At 48.2% G+C, this 25,833-nt stretch overlaps 9 protein-coding genes and 1 non-coding gene across 10 annotated transcripts; 5 read left to right on the top strand and 5 right to left on the bottom strand.

The window, feature by feature from the left end:
- Positions 1-559: 559 nt before the first annotated feature.
- BO88DRAFT_405883 (ABC transporter ATP-binding protein) lies at positions 560-4,854 on the top strand. Its single transcript, XM_025707010.1, has 9 exons — positions 560-831; positions 879-933; positions 980-1,581; positions 1,628-2,222; positions 2,268-2,832; positions 2,887-3,059; positions 3,109-3,638; positions 3,691-4,663; positions 4,716-4,854. Exons 1-9 carry the CDS (start codon positions 728-730, stop codon positions 4,740-4,742), a joined length of 3,624 nt encoding a protein of 1,207 aa, XP_025561729.1. The 5' UTR covers positions 560-727; the 3' UTR covers positions 4,743-4,854.
- A 693-nt stretch (positions 4,855-5,547) lies between these two features.
- BO88DRAFT_343165 (uncharacterized protein) lies at positions 5,548-7,017 on the bottom strand (the record flags this gene model as incomplete). Its single annotated transcript, XM_025703172.1, has 2 exons — positions 5,548-6,814; positions 6,881-7,017. 2 exons carry the CDS (start codon positions 7,015-7,017, stop codon positions 5,548-5,550), a joined length of 1,404 nt encoding a protein of 467 aa, XP_025561728.1.
- Positions 7,018-7,643: 626 nt separating this feature from the next.
- Positions 7,644-8,228, bottom strand: BO88DRAFT_488926 (uncharacterized protein; the record flags this gene model as incomplete). Its single annotated transcript, XM_025712654.1, has 1 exon — positions 7,644-8,228. One exon carries the CDS (start codon positions 8,226-8,228, stop codon positions 7,644-7,646), a length of 585 nt encoding a protein of 194 aa, XP_025561727.1.
- Positions 8,229-8,243: 15 nt separating this feature from the next.
- Positions 8,244-9,860, bottom strand: BO88DRAFT_390858 (putative O-methyltransferase). Its single transcript, XM_025704975.1, has 5 exons — positions 9,771-9,860; positions 9,572-9,716; positions 9,505-9,519; positions 9,312-9,438; positions 8,244-9,249 (listed from the first exon to the last, which is right to left on the bottom strand). Exons 1-5 carry the CDS (start codon positions 9,816-9,818, stop codon positions 8,475-8,477), a joined length of 1,110 nt encoding a protein of 369 aa, XP_025561726.1. The 5' UTR covers positions 9,819-9,860; the 3' UTR covers positions 8,244-8,474.
- A 929-nt stretch (positions 9,861-10,789) lies between these two features.
- Positions 10,790-11,749, top strand: BO88DRAFT_390854 (alpha/beta hydrolase; the record flags this gene model as incomplete). The annotated part of the gene is made up of 1 exon (XM_025704974.1): positions 10,790-11,749. The coding sequence occupies one exon, from the start codon at positions 10,790-10,792 to the stop codon at positions 11,747-11,749; it is 960 nt and encodes a 319-aa protein (XP_025561725.1).
- A 151-nt stretch (positions 11,750-11,900) lies between these two features.
- BO88DRAFT_464730 (MDR family MFS transporter) lies at positions 11,901-13,855 on the bottom strand (the record flags this gene model as incomplete). The annotated part of the gene is made up of 6 exons (XM_025711350.1): positions 11,901-11,968; positions 11,994-12,668; positions 12,722-12,902; positions 12,967-13,302; positions 13,359-13,640; positions 13,694-13,855. 6 exons carry the CDS (start codon positions 13,853-13,855, stop codon positions 11,901-11,903), a joined length of 1,704 nt encoding a protein of 567 aa, XP_025561724.1.
- Positions 13,856-14,210: 355 nt separating this feature from the next.
- Positions 14,211-16,365, top strand: BO88DRAFT_464723 (Zn(II)2Cys6 transcription factor; the record flags this gene model as incomplete). The annotated part of the gene is made up of 3 exons (XM_025711349.1): positions 14,211-14,672; positions 14,727-14,754; positions 14,812-16,365. Exons 1-3 carry the CDS (start codon positions 14,278-14,280, stop codon positions 16,363-16,365), a joined length of 1,977 nt encoding a protein of 658 aa, XP_025561723.1. The 5' UTR covers positions 14,211-14,277.
- Positions 16,366-18,286: 1,921 nt separating this feature from the next.
- On the top strand, positions 18,287-20,576 carry BO88DRAFT_405880 (glycoside hydrolase family 15 protein). The gene is made up of 3 exons (XM_025707009.1): positions 18,287-20,045; positions 20,100-20,164; positions 20,223-20,576. Exons 1-3 carry the CDS (start codon positions 18,293-18,295, stop codon positions 20,445-20,447), a joined length of 2,043 nt encoding a protein of 680 aa, XP_025561722.1. The 5' UTR covers positions 18,287-18,292; the 3' UTR covers positions 20,448-20,576.
- Positions 20,577-21,019: 443 nt separating this feature from the next.
- BO88DRAFT_t168 lies at positions 21,020-21,092 on the bottom strand. Its single transcript has one exon. It is a non-coding gene; the product is annotated as a tRNA-Lys (tRNA).
- Positions 21,093-24,767: 3,675 nt separating this feature from the next.
- Positions 24,768-25,777, top strand: BO88DRAFT_405879 (RNase H domain protein). Its single transcript, XM_025707008.1, has one exon. The coding sequence runs from the start codon at positions 24,923-24,925 to the stop codon at positions 25,676-25,678; it is 756 nt and encodes a 251-aa protein (XP_025561721.1). The 5' UTR covers positions 24,768-24,922; the 3' UTR covers positions 25,679-25,777.
- Positions 25,778-25,833: the final 56 nt, after the last annotated feature.

Below are 25,833 nucleotides of genomic sequence, written 5' to 3'. Positions count from 1 at the left end.
CCGAAAGTCCGGGCGACAATATGGCAGCCTGATTTGATCCCCGGGATTAGGAAATCCCCGAATGTCCGCAGCGTCGATCGGCTCCACTTTTTCAGGGAGTCAATGACTTTCATCGAGTCATCGCCTTGCAACTCAGATCCTCCTCGTAAATTCGTAAACAAGATGCCACTTAGACCTTTTAGGCAGGCCAAGGTCTTTCATGCATACGTCGTCACTGATCCAGGGCCAGCCCACTGTGGCCTGGACCCGCTTCTGGTTGCAAACTGAACATCTGGCCAGCAAGGGTTTCTTCCCTATAAATCCAGCTCTCCCTCATACACTACCATGCTTTGTCTAGTCGACAAGACTCTAGCCTGCACTCGCACAGGCATACACAATGGGCTACTCACAAGAAAGTCCGACCGGGCAAAGCCCGACGGAAAAGCCGCGCGAAGACACCATCGTTATCGGGGATCAAGAAAAACCAAGCTCAGTCGATGAAAAGGACACGGAGCAGCAGAAGAAGAGCGAGGAAAATGCATCGCTGGGAAATTACATTGTATGGATTCTCTGGCTTTCACAGGGTTTCGTCGCTGACTGTCAACAGAGACTACTTTCCTATACCAATTCTACTGATCGCGTGATCCTTGCAATCGCCATGGTTTGCGCGATCGGATCTGGAGTGGTATGTGCATATAGACTACATCGGAGATGATAGACCTAACGCTTTGTTTAGCCGCTTCCCCTAATGAATATTGTGTTCGGCAGCCTTGTCGGCGAATTCAATGGATACTTTTCCGCAGGAACATCGGTGACAGAGGCGGACTTCAAAGCGTCCGTGAGCAGACTGAGGTAAGAACCTATGCATTCCTAGATATCACGGGCTAACTTGATGATAGCTTATACATTGTCTACCTATTTATCGGAAAATTTACTTTGACATATTTCTCCATGGTAAGCCTGCGTGTGTGACGAACCGGAGTAATTGCTGACCTGCTAGTACTGTTTCCGCGTCATTGGTCTTCGAGTTTCAGCCACACTGCGACACGATTACATGCAGACGCTCTTCGCCCAGCCGATCAGTAAACTCGATCAGGTATCAGTGGGTGCCGTAACCAACACGATCACCACCCTGTCCAACTCCATCCAGCAGAGCATATCGGATAAACTCGCCATTCTCTTTCAATCCGTTGCCCTGCTCTTGGCAGCATACATCATCGCATTCAAATATTCATGGGCCTTGACACTCGTCACCAGTTCTGCACTCCTATTCATCCTGATCGCTGTCAGTATAACACTACCTCGTTTAACGCAAGCTCAGCAAAGTGTCGACAAGGCAGATGAGAAGCAGTCATCCATCGCAGCGGAGGTGTTCAGCTCGGTGCGGACAGTGGTGTCACTGGGAGCGGAAGGGAACCTCGCCACAAAATATGCACTTTGGGTTGAAGAAGCGCGTAAAAGGGGCAGAAGGATGTCTGTCTTCCTTGGATTCCAGTTCGGGCTCATTTTCTTTGCCATGTATTCGAGCTATTCCTTAGCCTTTTGGTTTGGATTGAAGTTGTTCCGCGACGGACACATAGGGAGCATTAACACAGTTATCACGTGAGTACATCCGCCGAGGTTGGGTTCCTGTGCTAATCGGAGATAGTGTATTCTTCTCGGTCATGGTGGCAGTGAGTGTTATGGGAAACATTGCCTCGCCTTTGATTATTATCTCCAAGGCAGCTAGTGCGGCGGGTGCATTCTTTGAGATGCTGGATTCAGAAAAGATCGACGCTAGCGGTCTTGATGGATCCGATGCCTCGGCGGAGGTGGACATAGTCCTCGAAAATATTCACTTCGCATACCCTTCCCGACCAGACATCAAAGCTCTGAATGGGCTTAATGCTCGATTTCAGCGGGGAAAGACGACAGCGTTGGTGGGTCCCTCGGGTTCGGGGAAAAGTACGATCGTGGCTCTACTAGAGCGATGGTATCAGCTGAGCGGAACCAGCGATAAAGATCAAGGAGCGATCTATGTGGGCGAACACAATGTCAATGACTTGGACCTGAAGTGGTGGAGGTCCCAGGTCGGGCTGGTACAACAGGAGCCAGTTCTTTTCAACGATACTATTTTTAACAACATCTCTCTTGGGCTAATAGGAACGAAGTGGGAGCATGAGAGCCATGAGAAAAAGAAAGAACTCATTGAAAATGCGTGTCGGGAGGCTTTCGCAGATGAGTTCATTCAACGGCTACCCAAGGTATGATCAAGACAATCACCTGAGTATCAAATCTGACATTTGCAGGGATATGACACTCCAGTTGGCGAAAATGGTACCAAGTTAAGCGGTGGACAGAGGCAACGACTTGCGATAGCCCGCAGTATTGTGCGCCAACCATCTATCCTGATATTGGACGAGGCTACGAGTGCGATCGATGTGCGCAGCGAGAAGATTGTCCAGGCAGCCCTTGATCGGCTCTCTCGCAATCGTACTACAATTGTCATCGCCCACAGACTTTCGACCATCCGACAAGCCGACCATATTATTGTGATGAAGGGTGGTGTGGACATCGAGCAAGGTACTCACGAGGAACTTCTCAAGATTGAGGGTGGAGTCTATAGCGGCCTTGTCAATGCTCAGAAAGTGGAGCTACTGGATGATGACACGGCCACCAGCGACATAACCGAAGAATTGAAGGAAGATCTCGAACCTGCAGACGAACTTGTTCGAATGTCTACGAATCAGGATGGCAAGCGGTCGAAAACGAAGAACAAGGGCTTCTTCGGCAGCATCGGACTATTCTTATATGAACAGAGGGCACTTTGGAGATTTTACATTCCAGTCGTGGCTAGCGCGGCTGGAGCTGGAGGTAAGCCCGCTCAAATTCGCGTTCCCAATACAGACTAACGAAGAATGCTGGTAGCTGCGTTCCCACTTCAAAGTTGGTTGTTTGCGAAGCTTATTGCGGTGTTTCAATTGACTGGCCAAAGTCTGGCACATGCAGCCAACTTCTGGGCATTGATGTTCTTTATTCTGGCCCTAGGGACAGCTGCATCCTACGGACTTATGGGATATTCTTCCAACAGGTTCTCATTTGTAAGTGTGCCATACAATCTTACGGATCATGGAGCTAACTCATCTGCAGGAAGTATCCTCCTTCTATCGAACGCAATATTTTCACAACGTGCTCAACAAGCCTATTCCATTCCACGATCAGATCGAAAACGCTTCTGGATCCCTTGTCTCTCGGCTAGCGACAGACCCGAAGCAAGTGCAAGAGATAGTCGGGATAAACGGTGCATTCCCGCTGTCTTCCATCTTCAGCATTCTGGGATGTATCATCATCGCGTTCACGTTCGGCTGGAAGCTCAGTCTCGTCGCTGTCTTCGCAGCACTGCCATGCACGTTCCTTGCAGCGTTCATGCGCATTCGCTACGAAATTCAATTCGAGGCAATGAACGCCAAGGTCTACTCCGGAAGTTCGCAATTCGCAGCTGAAGCCATAGACGCTTTCCGTACCGTCTCAGCTTTGACAATGGAAGATGTGATCCTGGCCCGGTATTCCAACCTCCTACGCGATCACCAAACTAAGGCTTTCCGAAAGGCCTGGTACGCCACCCTCATTTTCGCATTCTCTGACAGTGTCGAGCTGTGTGCCATGGCACTCACATTCTGGTAAGCTCCCCATAACCAACCGTTCACCACTGCATCTAACGAAAATCGACAGGTACGGCGGCCAACTCCTCGCGTCCCGAGAATACCAACCAACCGACTTCTTCGTAATCTACATCGCAATCATCCAAGGCGGCCAATCCGCCGGCCAATTCTTCAGTTTCGGATCCAACGTCGCGCAAGCCATAGCAGCCGCAAATCGCATGCTAAGCCTCCGTCCAAACAAAGCCGAACAACAAGAAGCCCAAATCATCAAATCCCAACCCGAGTCCCTCCGAACCCACTCCGGAGCCAACATCGAATTCACCAACGTCGCATTCCGCTACCCCAGCCAAGATACCCCTCTATTCACGAACCTCAACGTCAAAATCGAAAGCGGCCAATTCGTCGCCTTTGTCGGCCCATCCGGCTGCGGAAAAACAACCGTGATATCCCTCCTCGAACGATTCTACACCCCCTACCAAGGAACCGTCCTCATCAACGGCAACGACATCCACTCTATCGACGCCTCATACTACCGTCGCTCGATATCCCTCGTAGCACAAGAACCCCGACTCTTCGAAGGTACTATCCGCGATAACATCACCCTCGGACTGGACTCCTCCGAATATACCGAGGCCGATCTGATCCAAGCATGCAAGGACGCAGAAATCCACGATTTCATCACCTCCCTCCCGGAGGGATACTCCACTGATCTTGGGATCAAGGCCCAGACGTCCATGAGTGGAGGACAACGTCAACGCATGTGCATTGCACGGGCGTTGCTGCGCAAGCCGTCTCTTCTTCTGCTTGATGAAGCCACATCGAGTCTTGACTCGCAGTCTGAGAAGGTCGTGCAGGCAGCGATGGAGCGCTTGGCTGCGAAACGATGCATGACGATTGTGGCGGTCGCGCATAGATTGGCTACTATTCAGAAAGCGGATACGATATTCGTGTTTGGGGAGAGTCGGAGTGGATATGGGTCGAGGGTCGTCGAGCAGGGGAGTCATCAGGAGTTGTTGCGGAATAAGGGGACGTATTGGCAGATGGTGAGTGGCACTTGAACTATTCTGTGTGATTGGGTTTGCTAATTGTTCGCAGTGTCAGGAGAACGCGCTCGATCGGTGATTGTATCCTACACGATTTTATTGGTATAGATTTTGGTACATATTTGGGACAACCTGCTGCTGTGGAGTTGGTGCATCATTCGATTGGATGGTAGCCGGAGTAGATAACTTGCTATTACAACTAATACCCTCTTAATATAGACGATCATGCTATACACCCTTCAACCACGAATCACAGTATTATCCACTCCCTGTACGGGGACCGTAAGAATCCCTCCCATCTGCACGCAGACAACAACCGACTTAAGTCTTACATAAAGGAGATAGTGCCGATGCCGCCGCACTCCTATTGCAAGCAGGCACGTCCAAGCAGCTATGTCAGTAGAGATAGACTTTCCAGAATTTGAATCTTATGCCTCGTAAAATTCCGGACCCACGGCATGCATAGCAGATCAACAGTTGCAACAACCTGCAATGCCATTTGAACTGGTGTCAAACTGACTAGAAGATGGTGGATACCAAGGTTTAGCCGGGTGTGACCGTCATGCGGTCCGGTCTATTTGTGGAGTAAGCTAGTGCCAAAGAAACGATTGGTCCACGGAACGGGAAGTTGCCTGATGATTACTGCGTGAGATGACATGAATCGCTAGAGGCAGAACGGTTGCCTGTGCTCGCACTTTCTGGGCGCGATATGCATATTTCGCACAGAATGCTTGTATCAATATTGCCAACTATACCATAAGCAGGCGGCTTACTGATTTCTACTACCGTGAATCGCTATCTCATAGAAAAGTGGACATTCTATTAATTCTTCGTGAGTCATTTCGGACATTTTAGTGAGATCGTCGGTTCAGCTCGTCCAGACGCTAGGGTTCGTGACTGTTAAAGAAGGAAATCGATTCTGGCGCCGTCTTCGCTCCCCAGTGCTTGGGTGTGCCAGTAACAGGATTCGATGGTGTACTCGAGTTGCCGGATTTCTTCTTGCCTCCTCTCTTCTTTTTTGACTTCTTGCGGGGGCTCGAATCATCGCCGGGGGCATCCTCTGGTGTCTGCGCTCTGCTTCGTAGGGTGAATTTTGGATTCGGATCTGGCTTATCGAACGAGGCTTTCTCTGGCTGTATCTCTTCGTCTGGCTGCGTCGTCTTCTCTTGCTGAGGAGCTTTCTCCGGTTGAACCGGGGCCGCTGTTTCCGGAACGGGCTTTGAAGATGTCGCAGGCTTTAAATCTTCCTTTAGTGTGGGTTCCAACTCTGATTTTGGCTCTGTCTTTGATGGGGTTGATTCCGGTGCAAAGCTTTGATACCTCACTGGCTGCGGCGACCGGAAGGTGAATGAGACAGGTGAAGCTGGAGCAGGAGATGGAGATTTGGGTTTGTCTTCCGGTTGTTCTGGCACGGTGTCTGCGGGTTTAGAATCCTTGACACCGTCCTCCGAACCATCCACGCTAGCTTCGGGGTCGCCCTTGGTGTCATTGCTGTCAGAAACAAGAGTTCTTTGATCAGTAGAAGCATCCTCGTCGGACACGAAGGCAGCACGGGTGGCTGCTGGGTCGTTGGTAGTCGCCTGGGTCAATTTGGCAATGCTCCCGGAGTAGATCTTCAAGACGAGTTCCAGTAGAAACTGATCGAACATTGCATTGCTTCCCACACCATACTTCAGAATATCGGTTCTGAACTGTTCTTCGCCGGCTTTGAACGCTGCAGCAAGTTGATCGTACACAAAGTCCTCAAACCACTTCCTACCGACGAACAAAGTAGCATACACCTCCCGCGCAATCTTGAGTAGTTCCAGTGTTGACACGGAGTCGACGAAGGTATGCATATAGCGCTGTGCGTGGTCCAGCAGGCCCTGGATCTGGTGTCGCTGAGCCATGTGGAAGGCGTATACGCTGCGTTTGAATTCGCGAGCTCGGGCTTTGCAAGTAGATACGTTGGGATATGTGGCGAGGGTTTGATATTCCCCAGTGTAAAGATAATGGATGAAGGTATGTCCAATGTCGGCGTACATTTCTTCGAGGGCGAATTCCTTGATGTGGGCGAATTTGGGCAAGTTGGCGATTTTGAGGACGTAGTATTCGGGTATGACGTAGGTGGTGCGGCCGATTGTGATGTGGTTGACAGGACCTGCGTAGGGACTGTAGTGCTTTAGTCAGTGTTTGATCATAAGAAAACAGAGGCAAGTATCTCAATGGCCTAGCTACCTGTCACGAGGCTGGGGATAGTCCGTGATCGTTTTGGGAGGCGATTCAGGCTCAGAGAAAACATTTTGGGTCGGCTTCTTTGGCGCAGTGCCAAAGAGATTGCACAATGGACTGGGCCCTGGGAATATCTTTGCCATTGTGTATGCCGACTGTCGTGACAGACAGACAGATATGGAAGAATTGATGTGAGGGATGGCGATTCAAAACAAAGACCGACCAAGATCCCTGGTTAGCCAGGCAATATGGACTCACCGCCTGGATTAACCGACTTTCGGGCCCTCGCCGCCTGCCGCGATAGGCAAGGTGTGTATTTACTTACCCGCAGAATGATCTTATCTCGGGAATCCCGTGGTTGAGCCCGTACCTGAACTTGAAGTCGCTGCTCTGTGTCTATCAATTATATAGATTCACTTGTACATTTTCTTTTCATCATCTTTCATCAAGCACTTTCATGTTTTTAAATGGTCATTTCCGAGGAATCGTAAGCATTTTTATGATCTCTCGGAGAATTCCGTGACGCGTTGTTTATCGGCTGCCCCAGGCACACTTCTCCACAATATCCTACTTGCCTATTTCGGAAAGAAACCGTACCGATAAGAAGGTATGCAAGTTATGGTAATATTGACCCATACAGCATCTGACAACATTACTTAAACTGTTTCTGGATTTAAGGTATTCTATCCATATGCTCCTTGGTTCATGACAACCAACCAGAATATGTCAACCCCTATTACCGCTACTTACTGTCAACTAAACAATCTCCTCACTGTCTAATACTACATACAAACTCCTCCACCTCCCTTCGAATAACCCCCTCCCTAACCAAATACCCCATCGACTCCACAACCCAAGTCTGACAATCCCTCTGCACCACCCTCCTCCCAACCCCAACCCCAGCCTCTCCAACACTGTTCAGCGACTTCCCCGGCACCTTCGCCTGATACAGAATCCTCTCGAAGGCACAACCCGGCACATTCTCAATCCTTTCCGGTCCCTCCATCAGCTTCTGATTAAAATACCTCCCATCCACCCACTGCAATGGGATCCGCTTCGTTGGAATATCCGGACTGGTACGAAGATTGTGGCTGCGCTTGATCTCAAAGATGAACCCGTTGCGCACATCACCGGTTGCGTGGATTTTTACTCCGATCAGCGTATCATCGGGAGAAGAGATCCAGTATGCCCAGTGGTCTTTGAACGGGTGGCCGTTGAAGATATGCAGTTCGAGGAGCAGGGAGTCTTTGGGGCCGGTGGAGGGGACGGTGGGTGGTTGTGGGGTGTTTCTTTGTGCTTGAGTTGCTGGTGGGGGGATGGGTGCGGGGGGCGGGGGTGGTGGGATGGAGGACATAGTATTGAGTGAGTACTGTAACTTGTATATGCTATGTACTTCGAGCAGTAGTGTGATAGTGTCTAGTGTAAAATTGAGAAGCGCCATAGGGACTACATAGGCGTGTCTGTAGTTGGCGCAGTTAAGCGCTGTTGCCTGGGTAAGCGCGGGGTGAGATGCAGTGATCGTCATCCATACAAAAGTAGGCACATAACAAAATGGGAGCAAATAAACTCATACTGCCTGACAGTGCCCTGGTCAAGTAACTTATATCTTCCTCATCTCAACCACCCCCTCCCCAAACTCCGGATACACCTGGAACGTGACCCTCAACCCCGCCACCGCAGCCATCTGTTCCCAATCCTTCTGGCCTCTCTGCCTCCCACCAAAGAACAAGATCATCGCCGCATGCGCCCCGGCCATATTTATATTCTTGGGCAGCCCATGAATCAACAATCGAGAGTACGGCGCCATCGCCTCTGCAATCTTCTGCAACAGTCGCGCGGCCTCTAAATCAGGCAGATCATGCATGAGATTCTGCAGATGGTACACCAGCGCCCCCTTGACCGGCTGGGGGTTATCCTCTCCCTTGAAATTCCACTTTTGTAGCGTAATACCTGGAATACTCGCAATGCCCGGATTGAAATCCTGCACAATAAGATCCGCTTTCTGAAGTTGTGGAAATGCTGCCTGGAGCTGCAGGAGCATTTGGCCCTTACCACCGCCTATATCTACCATTGTTCTCGGGATTGAGATGCCGTCTGCTTCATTAAGGACAGCTTGGAGATCGTATCCGTGGGCCTCGAGATTCTCGGGAGTTGGTAGAACAGTGCCGAATTTCCCGTCCATGAAGCCGTTGACGTTGGTAAGGCGGCCGTTGGCTTCCATGATGGACCAGAAGTTCTGTTCGGCGAGATCGGCGCGACCTATACTGTTGTAGGCGTAATGTAGTGGGTTATCCACTTCATCAAATGGGTATTGGAAATTACTGGCTTCGAGCTTTCGCATGAGGAAGGCGGATGCAAAGAGGCCTTCTGTTGTGCTGGAGAACACATGTGTGTTAGGTGGAATGTTCAGTGGTGAGTTGAACTTGTCAGATCTTACAAGAGGAATGATCCATGTTTGGCTGACGGAGTCGCTTCAATGTGCTTGGTAATTTCGTTCGCCTGGTACATGTCCTCATCCACTAGGTTAACAAAGCCCAGACCGGCCATGGCGAGCAATGTGTCTTCTGCATAGAGCATTGTGGATTAGCTACTGCAAAATACTCGCTGCGAGGTGCAGTAGATATACTGACGGACGAGAATCAGAGCTGCCTGATGGGTCAATATGGGCTGCTAAATCCAACAGCGCAGATTACTCACATGGCTCAGGGTTACCAGGCTTCATGTCCTTACGGTACAAGGCTAGGATAGCTTCTGAAGAGAGTGCATTATCCTGGGGACTCCTTGCCAGTATTTCGAAGAGCCGGAACCGAATAGCAACGGGCACGAAGCCTAGTGAACACGCCTATAGTGGCATCTATTAGTCCAATTTCCCGTACTGGAGATGTATTGAATTCACTGAATTGATTGTTTTCTCGAGAACTGCGCCTGCAGAGACTGAAGCCATAGTGTTTCACCAAATTATTAACCGACTTGGACATTAATTTCCTGGTGCGGACTTCGATGCCGTTATATACACTTCATGCTCGTATTCCAAAGTAATTGAGTTCCTCGCATTCGTCGCGCACAATCTGATTCATAAGTGATGTGCTGAACCAGGAAATATCAAGTTTCGTGACCGGTGTGATGGGTGCGATGTGCGCGTCATAGATTTATGCAGCTGCCCAAAACAAGTTGTGCACGTGTTGCACTAACGAGATTTTGGTCGGAATACGAAGTGGTGACCGAGGAGGTTTATCACCCTTTGCAGCTAGTAGCAATAACCTTGATCATATTCGAATAGGATTGCATTTCGCTTTCTCGATGCGTGGGGGTAGATGCGGGTGTTTCTATGCATAACGCACACCACAGCCATTCACCTCTTCGCCACTTGCGAGAGCATGAGTATAGCAGCACGTTATAAATTCCTCGGCATAGAGCCGCCATTACTAGCTGGAGCCAACGCCGCAAGGACGAAATGTGACTTTCGAAGTCAGCGAAATAGTTCTAGATGAAGATGGGACCTCCGCCACACAAGAATCAATCATATTCATGATCTAGGGGTGATATGATGACATGAGATAATTGCAGTACAGTCATCACGGTCGGCCATCGGGTCATTAATTATTAAAGATGAGTCTGAACTAGACCTGAACTCGTTAGCCTCTCATCCTTCGGGATGGAATCTCACCATCACGGAGACATTCCGGAGCGATGATTTGCCCGCACTCTATCAGTCCTAAGTGGATCGGACACATTACCCGCCAATGCCCTAAGCAGGATGACCAAGAATATGCCCGAGCAGGAATAATCACTCCGAATAGATTCAGAATGCAGATGTATATAAAGAGAACAATAGTCAACAGTAAACACACTATCACTCAACACCAACACAATCACACAATTACAACTTCACACCATCCAAACTAGACTACCAAAATGTCCCCAATCACCCGCCCACCCCTCCACCCCACCCTCTCCGCCATCCACCAAACCATCCCAACGATGGACATCAGCACGCCCGAAAAACGCCGTGTCTACCGGGACTACCTGACCACACACTTCACACTCGAAAACACCCTCAAGGGCCATGAATCCACCATTGCCTACCAAGAAGTCGACATCCCGGGTCCCGCTGGTCCCCTGCGCGCCACCATTTTCCGCCCAAAGCACACTACCCTGAATGTCTCCTCCACCCCGGGAATCCTGCATCTGCACGGTGGCGGCCACTCCACCGGAAACCGCTTCATGGGCTTCACCGTGCTGGACTGGGTGGAGTCCCTCGGCGCAGTGATCATGACAGCCGAGTATCGTCTCGCACCGGAACATCCCCAGCCTGCGCAGTTGGAGGATAGCTATGCGGCGCTGCAGTGGATGAGTGAGCATGCAGGTGATCTGGAATTCAATCCATCCAAATTGGTAGTATGTGGCGGTTCAGCGGGTGGTAACCTCGCCGCTGGCCTGAGCCTCTTGGCAAGGGACCGCGCCGGTCCAGCAATTAAAGGCCAAGTACTGATGTACCCCTGGGTTGACGACAGCGTGGAGTGGAACTCGATGGAGCAGTTCGGGGATATTGCGCCGTTGACGAAGGCGGATGCGGCGCAGGCGAGCGATTTTGCTTTTGGGGTGGAGAGAGAGTTTGCCGATATGTATACGGTCCCGTTGAAGGCGGAGAGTTTTGTGGGCTTGCCCGAGACATTTATTGATGTTGGAGAGGCGGATGTGTTTCGGGATCAGGATCTTGCGTATGCGGCTAGGCTGTGGAGGGATGGGGTCGCGACGGAGTTGCATGTTTGGCCGGGGTGCTGGCATGGGTTTGATGCTTTTGTGCCTGAGGCGGAAGTTAGTCGCAGGGCGAGGGAGGCGAGGTTGGGGTGGTTGAAGAGGTTGCTTGCTTGATGGGTTGGTGGTTGAGAATTTATGGTTGTTTGTGTTCTGAATTTGGTGTATATATTGTCTGATTTCTGTAAGAAGTATAGGAGTTGCGATTTTCCATTTTGAGCTTCTAGCTGTCCTCGATAAATGGCAGAAACTGGAAGGAAGCAATGGATCATCGATGTTCTTGAATGATTGCTCGGATTTTACCGTCTCCATTCTTCTTCTCAATCCCGTTATCCCCTTCCATTTTTTGTAATAGCCTCACCTTCACCTCCTTTCTCACTCTTCTGCTCAACATCAGGCTTGTTCTGCTTCACACTGCGCCATTCCATACAAACTGCACCAATGATAGCAAGACAAGCCATGATAAGTCCTACCTGAAAACACACGCGCAGAGAATCATTATAGGCTTGTAAACCATCATCTCGATAACTCTCAGGAATAAGGCTTAACACCTCCGTCGCACCCGTACTCTGAATCACCTGCGGAGTAATATCCACACCCGGAATGTGTGAAAGACGCCGAGCCAGCTGATTGGAAAGGACATTATCACCAACAGAAGTAAAAATAGCTCCAAAAAGCTGCTGACCGAAGAACATAAGCGACGCTCCGATAGCGACATCCTTCCGGGGCAACACAGTTTGCACGGCCATGTTGTTGATCTGGGTTGATGAACCAAGGCCGTAGCCGTATAGAATCTGGTAACCAATCCATTTTGCTTCTGGAGTGATCACATTCAAGGTGGTGATCAGACCGGCTCCGATTGATGTAAGACAAACACCAAAAATCAAAAAAGGCGTGTAGTATCCAATGCGGGAGATTAGTTGGCCGGTGACGATGGATGCTATAACCAATGGTATTATCGTTGGAAGGAGGTGTATACCACTGCTGACTGCCGAGACGCCTTCAATAGCTTGGAACCATATGGGAAAGTAGTATACTAGTATGGTCATTGGTATGCGTTTTCTGCCAGTAAATTGTGTGGAGACTTACTAATGATCATTGTATGTGCGCCTTGGCAGCAGCTCACCCAGAAGCCGCTCGCAATACTACGCTGGAGGAGTATTTTAGGTGGTAGTATGGCCTGCTCTGGCTTCCAGATTTGGATGCCCAGGAAGGCGATAAGAAGCATGAATGCAAGCACAAGCAGTGCGATGATCCTCCCATTGCTCCACTAGACAGTGTTATAATTGCTTATAGCTTAGAAGTTTGCCCTAATGGAGAAGCGGTTAACTTACGTTATATGTGGTACCGGCCCACTGTAAGGCCAGGCATAGACAGACAACACCGGGAATAAGCGCGATCATTCCTAGAGTATTCAGCTGCCGCAGCTTCTCTTTCAGTGGTGTGTTGGTGGATGTTTGTGCCGGGACATGCAATAGAAAGAAGACGACAACGAAGACCACCGCACCAAGAGGAAGGTTGATATAGAAACACCACCTCCATGTAACGTCGGTCGTAAAGACGCCACCAATCAACGGGCCTGACACTGACGCGACCCCAAACACAGCCCCAAATAAGCCCTGGTACTTAGGACGCTTATGAAGCGGAACGGCATAGACAATAATGACCATCTAAATGGATATGTAAGTAAAAAACGTTTTCATGATTAATTGGTTGAACAACTCACGGCGCCAGATGAAATTCCACCAGCTCCCATCCCGGCAATGGCTCTGCCTATGATAAAGGTAATGGAACTCGGTGCAGCACCGCATAGGGCCGACCCCGCCTCGAAGAGTATTATAGACGACATAAATACAGCCTTGATGTCGAAAGAACGATACAGCTTGCCAAACATCAGCTGGAACGCACAGTTTGTCAGCGAATATGCCGTTCCATACCAGCCAATATCGCCCGCCGAGTTGAATTCGTTGGTAATCTGAGGTATCGCTGTTGAAATAATCATGCGGTCCTGTGTCCATGTCAGATCGATATACTAATGTAGATCGGAGTATTGGGGAATACCAAAGACACGAGGAACATGCCAATCAACATGGATGTTATGATCATTGCAAGCCTTAGGCCCGAGGGATAGGTCGCTTCAGGCAGGGTGCTCCTGCAATCGCTGGCAGTTGTCTTATCCTCATCTTTGTGGTCTTGTGTTCGGCTGTTGCTTTCAGAGGACATGTTGATTGTTGTGAACCGCTTGCTGATCCAAATGCTAGTACTACCTCAAGAAGTAACTTAGACACTGGACAAGTCCAGCATCACGTACTTCGACAAAGTTTCACGTCAGAGACAAACGAAAGCGATTCTGTTCAATATATAGGTCTCCATCCTCGGCCGAGGAGTGGCAGTGTTCGAAGACATCTTTGTGGGGCTACAGCTATAGTATAGATGCCCTTCGGAAATGGAGCCGGCCATCTCGGGATCCGAGACAAACTACGCTAAACCATTCTGGGACCCGAAGGCTCCGAGGAACCCAATCTCGGGCATGAATCGTCCGATCTTACTTTTGAACACGTCCACTCCATACTATGAGAACAATATCCTGCCAAAATATGCTTGAAACACTTATCATAATAGCTGCCTCAGTCCGTATCTAGTGGATGTTGTCCACCCCTCCAGCTGGGGCTCTCGGCCCAAATCGACCGAAGCTCGCCTGTTCTCTCTGCGCTCGTCGCAAGGTGAAATGCGACAAGAGCGAGCCGTGCTCTAACTGCCTCAAGGCGCATGCTCAGTGTATATACGAAGCCCCGGCTTCGCCTCGACCACGAAAGAGGGCTCCTGATGAAGAGCTTCTCGCACGACTAGCCCGCTACGAAGAACTCATGCGGAATCACAATATCGATTTCTCCTCACACACCCACACCTGGATCCCTCCAAACCAGAAGTCTCAACCGAAGGAGAGTCATTTAGCGGGCTCACGCGCTGAGAATATCAATGAAGCTAGTGTCCAAGTATCATCACTGCTTACGGATGACACGACCGCAGAAAGAGAACGGTAAGATTTCCGGCAAACAACAGGCTGTCTGCGATATGTTACTAATGGTGACAGATGTTTGTGGTCGGATCTCAGGCCAGAGGTTCGTGTTTCCAGCTACTACCATAATCGTATAATACTAATAGCCCTTTGTAAACAGCTCAAGTATCCCTCTATTCAGAGCCTCGGACACAAGGATGACCCCGCCCTGTATCCTACTCCTTCCCTTGGAGAGGCTATCGCTGATACGCAAAGCATCCATGACTACCATCCCGAGCCAAAGCACATTTACCGGTTGTGGCAGATCTTCGTAGAAAGAATCCACCCGATGACAAAGATCGTCCATGTGCCTACCCTACAGCAGCGTGTCTTGGATACTAGCTGCAATTCATACTGCGCATCCAAGCCACTGACCGCTATCTTATTTGCTATCTATACCATTTCAATCACCTCTAGCTCACCCGGCGAATGTGAGACGTATTTTGGCCTGCAAAAGGCCGTTCTCTTGAGACAATACCGAATCGCAACTCTGCGTGCTCTCATTGCAGCAGACTTTCTCACAACCACCGACCTTGAAGTTCTACAGGCACTGGCATTATTCCTTTTCTCTAACCCAAGATGTGATTTAACAACCACCCTGTCCGGCGCCGCCCTTCGGCTAGCCGAGAAGATGGGCCTACATCAAGACACATCTGACCCCAACATAACTATCTTTGAGAAGGAAATGCGCATTCGTCTATGGTGGCAGCTCCGCGGCCTCGAAGCTCGGTGTCGCATTAGCTCTACACCAGGGATGAAGCCACCACCCTCTTCCGAGATAGGCGATGTCCGCCTCCCACTTAACGTCAACGACGCGGATCTGCACCCGGACATGACTGAGCCTCCTCTGGAACACAAAGGTCCCACAGAAATGATCTGTGTCTTATTGAAAATGGATGTTTCCAACTGGCGTCGACGCTCTCCGACAGCTTCTCAGCTCATCGAAAGTGTGATGCAAGGCTCGGTCAAGTCTAAGGAGATAATCGAACTGGAGAGCAAAGCGGTTGACGAGCTCAACGACATATACTGTTGGAGAAATACTCGTAATTCTGATCCACACATCCCCCTTCATAGCCTAACTCAAGCCATTGCGAATCTCTCAATTGCGCGGTTCAGGTTCAAAATTCATCATCCTCGCCGACGGTTCGGCGCAGCTGGCAACGAGATCTATATCACACGTGACGAACGTGACATTCTGTTTGAATCAGCCCTGACCTGGGTACAATCCATGATGAATATTAGAATACGCAGCAAGTTTCCCTATTACTTGTTCACGCACTTCACGACAGATACCTACATGGACGCTTATATCCACATTCTGCTTGAGCTGCGGCAACGACGCTCCGGGGACCGCGTATCACTTGCTTGGCAGCTGGTAGAGGACCTCTTCAGCGAACATCCTGAGCTTATCGATGACAGTAACCCTTTCTTTGTTTCGTTCACAGACTTGGTTTTGGATGCATGGGAATCTCGCAGTTACGAGCTGGATAAAAGCCAGGGAGCTTTAGAAGCCGTCGCCACGCCTCGATTTATCCAACGACTCTTTGATAAGAAGCGTAACAACCGTCTGAGTGATTTGACTTCCGGCTTGGATTTACATAACCCGGGGGGGTTTGAGTTGCAGGACGAAGAGGATACTAGTTGGCTGTCTTGGGGAGACTTCCTTCAGTTGTGAGCACGACTATGCGAAACAGTGAAACAAATCAATGATTGAACATAATGAAAGCGAATAAATTAATGTCAACGACCTAATACACCCATGGCCGGGTCTATATTTCCGTCGATGCGTCGAATGTACACCTTTATAACCTACACAAGCTAGCCTGCAGAACAACTATGACGCAATGCTATTGTGAATCCTTGATAGGTACGTCTAGGGAGTTTAGTTTAATTATTCTGAAGTTAAGTCTACCAAGAGATGAAATTGGCTTCGGCAAAATCAAAACTCTACCGATCAACACATCACCAACCTGCAGTTTCGGTGCAAACAAACAGCTCTACCAATTGAAGCAAGCATGAAACACAAATTTGTTTCCATCAACGTCTTGCTAACCATAAGCAAGGACTGACAATAGCCAAATTCCTTACTGTAGTATTCTAGGCTTTCGGACATTTATCGTCCGATCTTCGTCGTAATCCGAAATTTGGACGGCACAGTGTAACTCAGCAATGGGAACATGTCACCCAACTCAATTCTCCTCACGATGAACATAATCAAGAGCAGATTTTATGCTGTCGAAATCTCTGTCATATTCATGAGGGAGAAGTTTGATTATTCTAGCCCGCTTGGCAGCTTTCGTCTGCTGCTGGTCAACTTCCACCCACTTCCGCTTGTACCTGGCATCCTGTGCTACAGAAAAACTTGGACGTATGCCAAAACAATCATCGAGTGCAATCTGCTCGCTGTATTCAACATGGCTGTCGATGAAGTCATTGTATTTTACTTCAGGGTAAAGCGACCGTTAGTCATTATTTTGTCTGTATGGATAATTAGCCTAGATGAGCAAGTTCTTTGCGTTGGACTATTCGTCCAAAAAATAAGAATTTCTGGGGTTTCCCTCGATTATCTATGCTTTTTCAAAAGCCCTGGCATTGTAGTAATTGTCCAATTAGGCAATTATCTCAGTCTCGCCCAAGAATCTCCTATTCGGGATGCCGTCGTAATATACCCCGCACTTTCTGCTTACAATACAAATATGATACTTGTTACTAAGCCAACATGGCACATTATCCAATAGTGAGGCTCATTTTGAACATATTTTACACTCTTTCTGTTTTGTAATGTTATAGTCGTACTTTGGAGATGTGGGATAGTAGTAGGACAACCGACTTCTTCATCATCATTCTCTTTTTATATGGTTTTGTGCCCCTGATATGTATACAATAACTACTGAACTTTCAATCTTTTAGGAGCATGACTAAGCCCTTTCATATATTTTCACAGACCGATGATCAGTCTCGCATTGGCCTGACATTACTCGTAGTATTGATTAGTATATTGTCCAGGATGCCTGCTACTGCCTGGGCATTTATGCACAAGGATGATTATTGGTAGCGATGTACCAGAGAGACCGCCTTTTATGGGTAGGATGTCTATAGATGAACTCAAGTGTTGTTAAGTGGGCTCTACGCCAGCGCTCGCATCAATAACGCCAATCAAGAACACACCATCTATTTAGTTCTTGGGAGAGGGGCACAAGAAAAGCAGCGCAAGAAAAAAGAAAGAGACTAGAAAAATCTCTATCCAACGAAAGTGTCAAAGTGGAAAACATGAGCGAAAGAAAGGGAAAAGACGTGATACACGAAGACTCATACTTTTCCACCATGTAATCCCTAGACCGATTGCACTTTTTTATGTCAATATTGTACACTGCTACCAATAAATAAAATTGTCAGAAAATTTCAAAGCATTACCCTATTCCGGGTAGTATTTTTAGACTGCGTGTGAAACAATGAAAGTAATAAAATGGTGAATGCAGATGCAATTGGTCAAATACGCCGGGTGTCACCGGATATTCAGCTGTGACGTCATATGAATATAAAGAGATCAACACGTCTGACAGACCAACTCTGTTCCTCCAACTCACATCACCCATTGCACCATGGATCCAGCAAACGAATACTGCGGGCTTGAAGACTATGGCCTGGTGGGGGACATGCACACTTGTGCACTGGTCAGCAAGAATGGCAGCGTCGACTCCATGTGCTGGCCCGTGTTCGATTCCCCTTCCATCTTCTGCCGCATTTTAGACAAGGAGAAGGGAGGTCATTTTTCGATTACTCCGGATCGCAGATTGAAGAATCCTCTCAGTAAGCAGCGCTATCGCCCATATACCAATATGCTAGAGACCCGTTGGATCCATGAAGAGGGTGTGATGAATATCTTGGATTACTTTCCGATCGCAAAACCCAAGCCGCATGTGGTCGAGAAAGGACTTCCTCAGTGGTGTCGATGCTACCAGAATAAAGGCTCTGCGCAACAAGAGGCATGTCGTTCAGGGATGGTGCGGAAAGCAGAGTGCGTCCGTGGTGAAATGGAGATAGAAATTGAGGTCTTCCCGGCATTCAATTATGCCCGCGATTCACATATAGCCCAACAGTCTTCGGCTTCCGACGACGGTATCCAAGTTTACCACTTCCAGTCAGAGAGTCAAAATCTGGTTGTCAGCGTTTTGGGAGACAAGGGTGACATTTCCGAGGATGACTCCGATCTTAACATTGAATTTGAACTGTCTGATCGACCCGGCCACCTGGGCCCCGGTCTGATTGGGAAGGTTACCTTGAAAGAAGGGCAGTCAATCACTATGCTTCTTCACGATCAAGAGTCCATAACGTGCAATGCCCAGGACCTGGCCCCATATCTGCAGCAAATTGAGCGAACAACAGGCGATTTCTGGTCAGACTGGACCAGCAAGTGCACCTTCCGAGGCCACTACCGCGAGCAAGTGGAGCGCAGTCTACTCGTTCTGAAGCTTCTGACCTACAAGCCAACCGGAGCAATTGTGGCAGCTCCTACCTTCTCACTGCCTGAGCATATAGGCGGGAGTCGTAATTGGGACTATCGGTACTCCTGGGTGCGTGATGCAGCATTCACCGTCTATGTATTCTTGAAGAACGGCTATCCCGAAGAAGCCGAATCATACATCAACTTCATCTTCGAGCGTATCTTCCCACCCATGGATAAGAATCCAAAGCCAGGGGAGCCCTTCCTGCCCATCATGATCACCATTCATGGCGAGCGCGAGATTCCCGAGATGGAACTCGACCATCTGGAAGGGTACCGGGGAAGCCGACCGGTGCGTATCGGCAACGGTGCAGCAACTCATATCCAGCTCGACATTTACGGAGAACTTATGGACAGTATTTACCTCTACAACAAACACGCAGCCGACATCTCATACGACCAGTGGCGAGCTATCCGTCGCATGATCGATTTCGTCATCCAGATCCGTCATCAGCCTGACCAGTCTATCTGGGAAGTGCGCGGACCACCGCAGAACTTTGTCTACTCGAAAATCATGCTTTGGGTGGCTTTGGATCGTGGCGTGCGTCTAGCGGAGAAGAGATCCAATCTACCATGTCCGGATCGAGCGCGATGGATGCACGAACGTGATGCCCTGTATGATGAAATCATGACCAAGGGGTATAACGCAGAGAAGGAATTTTTCTGCATGAGTTACGAAAATCAGGATGCTATGGATGCTGCTGTGCTTATTGCGCCGTTGGTGTTCTTCGTAGCGCCGAATGATCCTCGGTTGCTGAGCACCATACAGAAGATCACGGATGTTCCCGCAAAAGGAGGGTTGAGTGTGGCTAATATGGTATCGCGGTATGATACTGGGAAGGTCGACGATGGTAAGCTATCCCCCATCTCCTTTAACTACGAAGGACTTCTAACAATTATTCCAGGCGTTGGAGGCAACGAAGGCGCTTTCCTAATGGTCACATTTTGGCTCGTTGAGGCTATGATGCGTGTAAGTACTGAACTCGCCTCCTAGTCGTTCCATCTCGTCACCTAACAATAATGGTCAGGCCGCCAAGTCCAAAGCATATCTTCCTCACGACCCGTTTTTCCAACAACTGCGCAAGACAGCCACATCGCAGTTCGATAGCATTCTATCTTTTGCAAATCATCTGGGTATGTTCTCAGAGGAGGTTGCGACGTCAGGCGAGCAGATCGGCAACATGCCGCAGGCTTTTAGTCACCTTGCGTGTGTGAGTGCAGCGATGAATCTCGGCGGAGGGGGCGAACGATGATTCTACCCGATCATGAAGAAAGCTCGAAAGGAACAATAAATAATCAAAATCATCGTAGAGAGATGTGCAAGGTTTCTGGCGTTCATTATCTCATAAATTACATATGAAATTGAAGCAACTTCGCATAAAGTTCCCTTTCAATCCGGCAAACAAATTCATAATACCTGCAAGAACGCTTCATCTACTTGAGGTAGACACAAATTGCTACAAAGAATGTCTAGGTTGTACTATACTAAAATATCTCTATCCTTCTGTGATGATCAATATTCATGTTTTACATACCCCTACTGATGGGGAGCATGTATAAAGACGATGTTGTAATTGCATGATTCCCATTTAGTATATATTTTACTGGATCACAGAAACGGCTCATCACCTGTTTGAAAGTAGTCACATTACCTGGCACTACACCGCCTGACCATTTAATCTGAGGAACACAAAGGTAAATCAATGTTGAACGAGATATCACAAAAAAAAAAAAAGAAAAAAAGAAAAAAAGAAAAAAAGAAAAAAAAAGAAAGGGAGAGGATCCGAAAAGAAACCTCAAGCGAAAAATAAAAAACAAAAAAGAAAGCCCAACGCGGGGCTCGAACCCGCAGCCTTGAGATTAAGAGTCTCACGCTCTACCGATTGAGCTAGCCGGGCTAGTTCGGTGAAAGGCCTGTAGGATTAATGCTACTAGTAGAGACAATTGACGGTTGATTTTTCAAGCTGACCTGCATCACGTGCTTGAGCCCCTTATAGACGGATGCATTAGTGGCATATTTTAGAGCATCCCATCTGCGAGATTGTGCATTAGTGACATTTTTAGAGCCATCTTGCGGCTGTGCATTAGTGCTATGCCTTAGAGCCATTTTGTATGCACGGTCTTGCATTAGTGTTACTTTAGAGCCATTCTGTGGCCGTGCATTAGTGCTATGTTTTAGAGCGATTCTGTATGCATGGGCCTGCATAGATACTAATAATGGAGCCATATCCTCAGATATGACTGATTTTTTAGATTGTGCCCCCACACTGTCTCTACTAGAAAAGTATATTACTATTCTACCAGTTTTGTATAGCAAAGGACATGTAAAAGCTTCATGACATCAACGTTTATCTATCTTGTCTACGTGCCTGCTTACCTAGTTTGTTAATGATAATCAGGCTGTTGAATAGTATAAAAATAATATTACTATACTTACAAACGTGGCTTCTCTACTTGTGTTGGTAATGAGGCAAATCGCAGTTAACTAGATAAGAAGTCTACCAAAGCCGAATATAAAATTCCAGCATATGCTATATAACTATTCGGATACTAATATCATTTGGCTAACAAGACGCTTTGCACAGACCCGCGATAGAGATAATATGATTTTCAAAGACTAGTTAGCCGCGCGCGTGTGACGCTCTACCTCGCTGTCTTACTAGCATTAATCCTTTAGTGAGTCAAGCCAGCAATTTGATTAATAGACTTCGATGGCATTTTCCACATCCAAAACAGGACCTTTGACTACCCCTTTCATGGGGCAAGGGACAATTTGCGAGACTTGGTGTCTTGGGATGATCGATTGTTAACGCACGTCTGAGCCTCCATATGCATGGCACTGCGTTAACTTAACATACAGAGTCATTATGAGACTGTGCGTTATAATCGGATTGAGCAACACTGCATCCTCAAGCCACCATAAACAACGTGATTGAAGGTTTAGTCCTTCTCGGTTAGCCTCTGCGCAGGATGTATCGACGAGCTGTCTGATTAGACACATTAGCAAACGCTGTAGATTTTCAGAGCGTCTCGTAGCCTACCAGCCTCGGTTCATATCTGATAGGGTAGTAGCTCCCTTTGTCATCTGAAGCTCTGATTGCAGGCGCGAACAGACATTCTCGCAGAGAAACACTGTACGCAGATAATTGTGCCGTTGCGCTTATAGGTGGAGACATGAGAAATTGGGTCTCATATTGACGCTTGACGAACCATGTATATTCTTAGATCGTAAGAAAGCCATAGCGACATTAGTGGTCATCCATGTACCGTGCGAGTTGGCCTATTTTATTAGCAGTACAGTCAGCTTCCGAGATCCTGTTTGAGATAGACATATGACAACTTGCCTAGCTTATTGGACAGGAAATTGTGCCGCGTTTGGCGTTTCTTCGGTGCGAATGTCCAGAATGTCTTAACCTCGCCTACTACTCTGATAGTATGCGTCTTTCGATCCACCATTACTATATCGGGTATGAGTTTCGACTTTGCCTTCGTGATCTTCTGCAAGCCGCGCTTTCGCTTCTGCCCTTCCTTTACAGGAACTTGGCGTCTATACACACCATATTGCGTGTCTCCGAAACAGACTCCAATTTTCACAGCTCCATTATCTCCCCAACAAATTGCAGCACATTATTTACGAAGCGACCCTGCACCCCTAACTCATTCGCCACGCCAATTGCCTCTCGAGATATGATAGGTATGAATGCCTCATATTTACCGCAGTAAGGTTCTACGAGGGCCTACATCTCCTTGGTGAAGTCTGGCCAGTTGCGAACCTGAGTGGGGTTTAGTGTAAACTTATAGTTTCCCGGCTATAGAGTCATGAATCCTGCTTCAGTAATCATTGTTAGAATACGGGCCCAGAGCTGTTGGCGACGGCCATTCGAAAGCTTTAGGAGATAGTGCTGACCTTAGGTAGTATAGACGTGGTTGATATATACCATATAGACTTTGAAGTTGTTAGGTAACTTATTAGAATAGCGAGCGATAGTGTTGTATATATGGGAATAATTATATCATTGCTTGTGGTACAGCTCTCGAGTAAAATATATACATATATATAGCAGATAGTTGTTCGAATATAGAAGGGAAACCAGCCTTCAAACGCAGAGAATATATACCTTCAGCTGATCCGATATGATGAATTGACGGGGTTCACTTTCAGTGTCTTCACCTGAAGCTATACTATTCACGTCCACCCAGAACCGAAATATTCATAGTGTATTAGATAACTTTCTACTTCACAGTTTCTCTACGAACTTCAAGAATACTACCATTAACCAGTGACCTTGTCTTGATGAATAGCAATAATAATACAATCTTGAGCTGCCATATGCACGGCACCGCATTAGCTTCCTTTTAGAGCCATCTTGTGGCCGTGCATTAGTGCCATTTCTTAGAGCCATTCATATGCATGGGCCTACATTTGACAGCTGCCATCTGCACGGAGCTGCCTTAGTGTACCTTTTAGAGCCATTCTTCATGCACGGCCTGAATGAGTCGCTCTAAATATGTGGGCCTTGCCCAAGTAACCAATGAAACTGTTAGCTAGCAGGGGTTTATGTACCCACTCTATGCACAGGCCATCATAATGGCGCTAATGCACAGTCTTGCAGGTTGATGGCTCTAAGCCTGCGGGACATATTGGCATATCCAATCACGCTATAGAATAGATAGTATGTGGAGCTCATGATCAACCCAGGGAAGTTGGGACTGATGCACAATTATACAGCACACATAAATTCTCATCCCTGCAGATTACATAATTTCCGCTGTGCTGCAGCTCTTGGCTAGTAGTAAATGTGGCTAAAGCTAGTAAAATAATCTGTAGATAACAGTAGGTAAAATTCAGCCCGTGGGATATAGCCAAGACGTATAGGTGACTCAACACCTTATTGCTTCAAATACGAGCCATTGGCGTCCAATAGTGCAAACCTACCACGGGTTGCTTTCGGGAGAATTGGTAATTTGCAGGACAGAACTAAATGTCTGTCCAATGATGGCTACGTCTCTTATTTATGAACAGGCCACAAAGGCCGTAAAGACACGAATGTATGGTCACTGAAGACATAGTGCGTAATATCTGGCCTACTCCGGTTGGAGTATATCGCAGTGGTTGCAATATAGGGTTTGAGATTCATCAACTTGACTGATCATCAGGCTAAGCGACATATAAGAATCGGCTCGCAGAAATGGCAGAGATTGATGTGGCGAACATCACGAGAACTGCGAACAAATGTAAAGCTCCTGATGACATTGGAGATTCAGACTGGATTAGACAATCTCCCGGATGACACATATGATAATTTGGATAATAATGATGATGGTCATGATGGCAATAGTAGAAGAGTAGGCCAGTAATACATTACGACCCTGCATGAGAAGCAGTAAATCCATGTTCCCGGGACATCTGCAGCGCGGCATCGGAAGGTTTCACTCACTCGTTTGCTGTGACAGGTCAGGTGATTACCAGCTTGTCAGCATGCTCATCTAGACCAACTCTACCTCCCCAACCCCTCGTATACACCTGGCACATTGCTTTTGCCCTTGATTAGCATTTATAGAACCTCTTCATCACCTGTCGGTCGTCTTTCAGTTTGACAGCAGTTGAACAATTTTCACATCCTATCACAGCGTCCACTTTCCATTCTTCTGCCCTCAGATCCCTCCTTCCTGAAGGAAAACAAAACCCTTCATCACAAGCACCTCCCGTGACAGTATTCTGTGAAACATGGGCACTCTCATGGTTGTTATCAACCCAATTATGGCCGCTGGCGGCTACGACAATGACCGCAGAGTCGGTACAGGACGTGTCCTTCCTACCAAGTTCAATCCTCCCTATCCTGACGATACACCACAATCCCTTTTCCCACCTGGCATCAAAGTCGACTGTGTGCCGCAGGTCCATCGCTTCATTCGACGAAACAATCCCCGCGAGCTCCTCATCTACACCAATGGAACCTGTGTGGAGAACGGCGGAGCCGTCCCCAGAGGAGGCTGTGGCGAGGTCAGAGGGGGCTGTGGTGTTGTGTACCGGTCTCCCGTGGACCTTCCTGAAGGCAAACTCAATCACTTCAAGATCCCTCTCGAGATCAAAGGACCCAGCGGCCGAAGACATCCCCACACGAGCGAGCGAGCTGAATTACGGGCCGTAATTGCAGCCCTCCGTTTCCGCTGCTGGACCGGAGAAGGGTTCAACAAACTGGTGATCGCGACTGATTCCGAGTATGTGGTGGAGGGAGCAACTTGTTGGGTCCAGGGATGGATCCAGAGGGGTTGGAAGACAAGAACAGGGAATCCTGTCAGTAATCGGGACCTCTGGGAGTGTCTGCTGGGTGAGTTGGAGCGGTGGTATGATCATGGCATGGACATCCAGTTTTGGCAGATACCGAAAGAATGGAATACCGAGGCAGCTCGCCTTGCTGAGCAGGCCGCGTTGGAGACCCCAGCTAGAGCGTTCGGCGATGTCTCCGGATACATGGTTTGATCTAAATGTGTTTATGGAAGGTCCTCAGTGTTCTCGTTTGTTGTTTGCATGGAAGGCCATATAAGACTGTCCGGGTACATGTTACGGCTGTTGTTGCTGAAACTAAAGATTGTATCTAAAGCATTTTTCAAATTATATATAGGGTCCAAGCTTTG

Source organism: Aspergillus vadensis, assembly GCF_003184925.1.
Source record: "Aspergillus vadensis CBS 113365 unplaced genomic scaffold BO88scaffold_15, whole genome shotgun sequence".
Classification (NCBI taxonomy): domain Eukaryota; kingdom Fungi; phylum Ascomycota; class Eurotiomycetes; order Eurotiales; family Aspergillaceae; genus Aspergillus; species Aspergillus vadensis.
This window is presented reverse-complemented; position numbering and strand designations above follow the sequence as displayed.

What these genes read in the sequence shown, in the direction of transcription:
- BO88DRAFT_390858 (XM_025704975.1), bottom strand. Translation starts at nt 9,818, where the DNA reads ATGGCTTCAGTCTCTGCAGGCGCAGTTCTCGAGAAAACAATCAATTCA. An exon ending in TCGAGAAAACAATCAATTCA is followed by an intron (nt 9,717 to 9,770) that starts GTGAATTCAATA and finishes ATGCCACTATAG; the next exon opens with GCGTGTTCACTAGGCTTCGT. An exon ending in AAACATGGATCATTCCTCTT is followed by an intron (nt 9,250 to 9,311) that starts GTAAGATCTGAC and finishes TGTGTTCTCCAG; the next exon opens with CACAACAGAAGGCCTCTTTG.
- BO88DRAFT_405883 (XM_025707010.1), top strand. Translation starts at nt 728, where the DNA reads ATGAATATTGTGTTCGGCAGCCTTGTCGGCGAATTCAATGGATACTTT. An exon ending in GCGTCCGTGAGCAGACTGAG is followed by an intron (nt 832 to 878) that starts GTAAGAACCTAT and finishes ACTTGATGATAG; the next exon opens with CTTATACATTGTCTACCTAT. An exon ending in CTTTGACATATTTCTCCATG is followed by an intron (nt 934 to 979) that starts GTAAGCCTGCGT and finishes CTGACCTGCTAG; the next exon opens with TACTGTTTCCGCGTCATTGG.
- BO88DRAFT_405879 (XM_025707008.1), top strand. Translation starts at nt 24,923, where the DNA reads ATGGGCACTCTCATGGTTGTTATCAACCCAATTATGGCCGCTGGCGGC.
- BO88DRAFT_405880 (XM_025707009.1), top strand. Translation starts at nt 18,293, where the DNA reads ATGGATCCAGCAAACGAATACTGCGGGCTTGAAGACTATGGCCTGGTG. An exon ending in TACTGGGAAGGTCGACGATG is followed by an intron (nt 20,046 to 20,099) that starts GTAAGCTATCCC and finishes CAATTATTCCAG; the next exon opens with GCGTTGGAGGCAACGAAGGC. An exon ending in TCGTTGAGGCTATGATGCGT is followed by an intron (nt 20,165 to 20,222) that starts GTAAGTACTGAA and finishes AATAATGGTCAG; the next exon opens with GCCGCCAAGTCCAAAGCATA.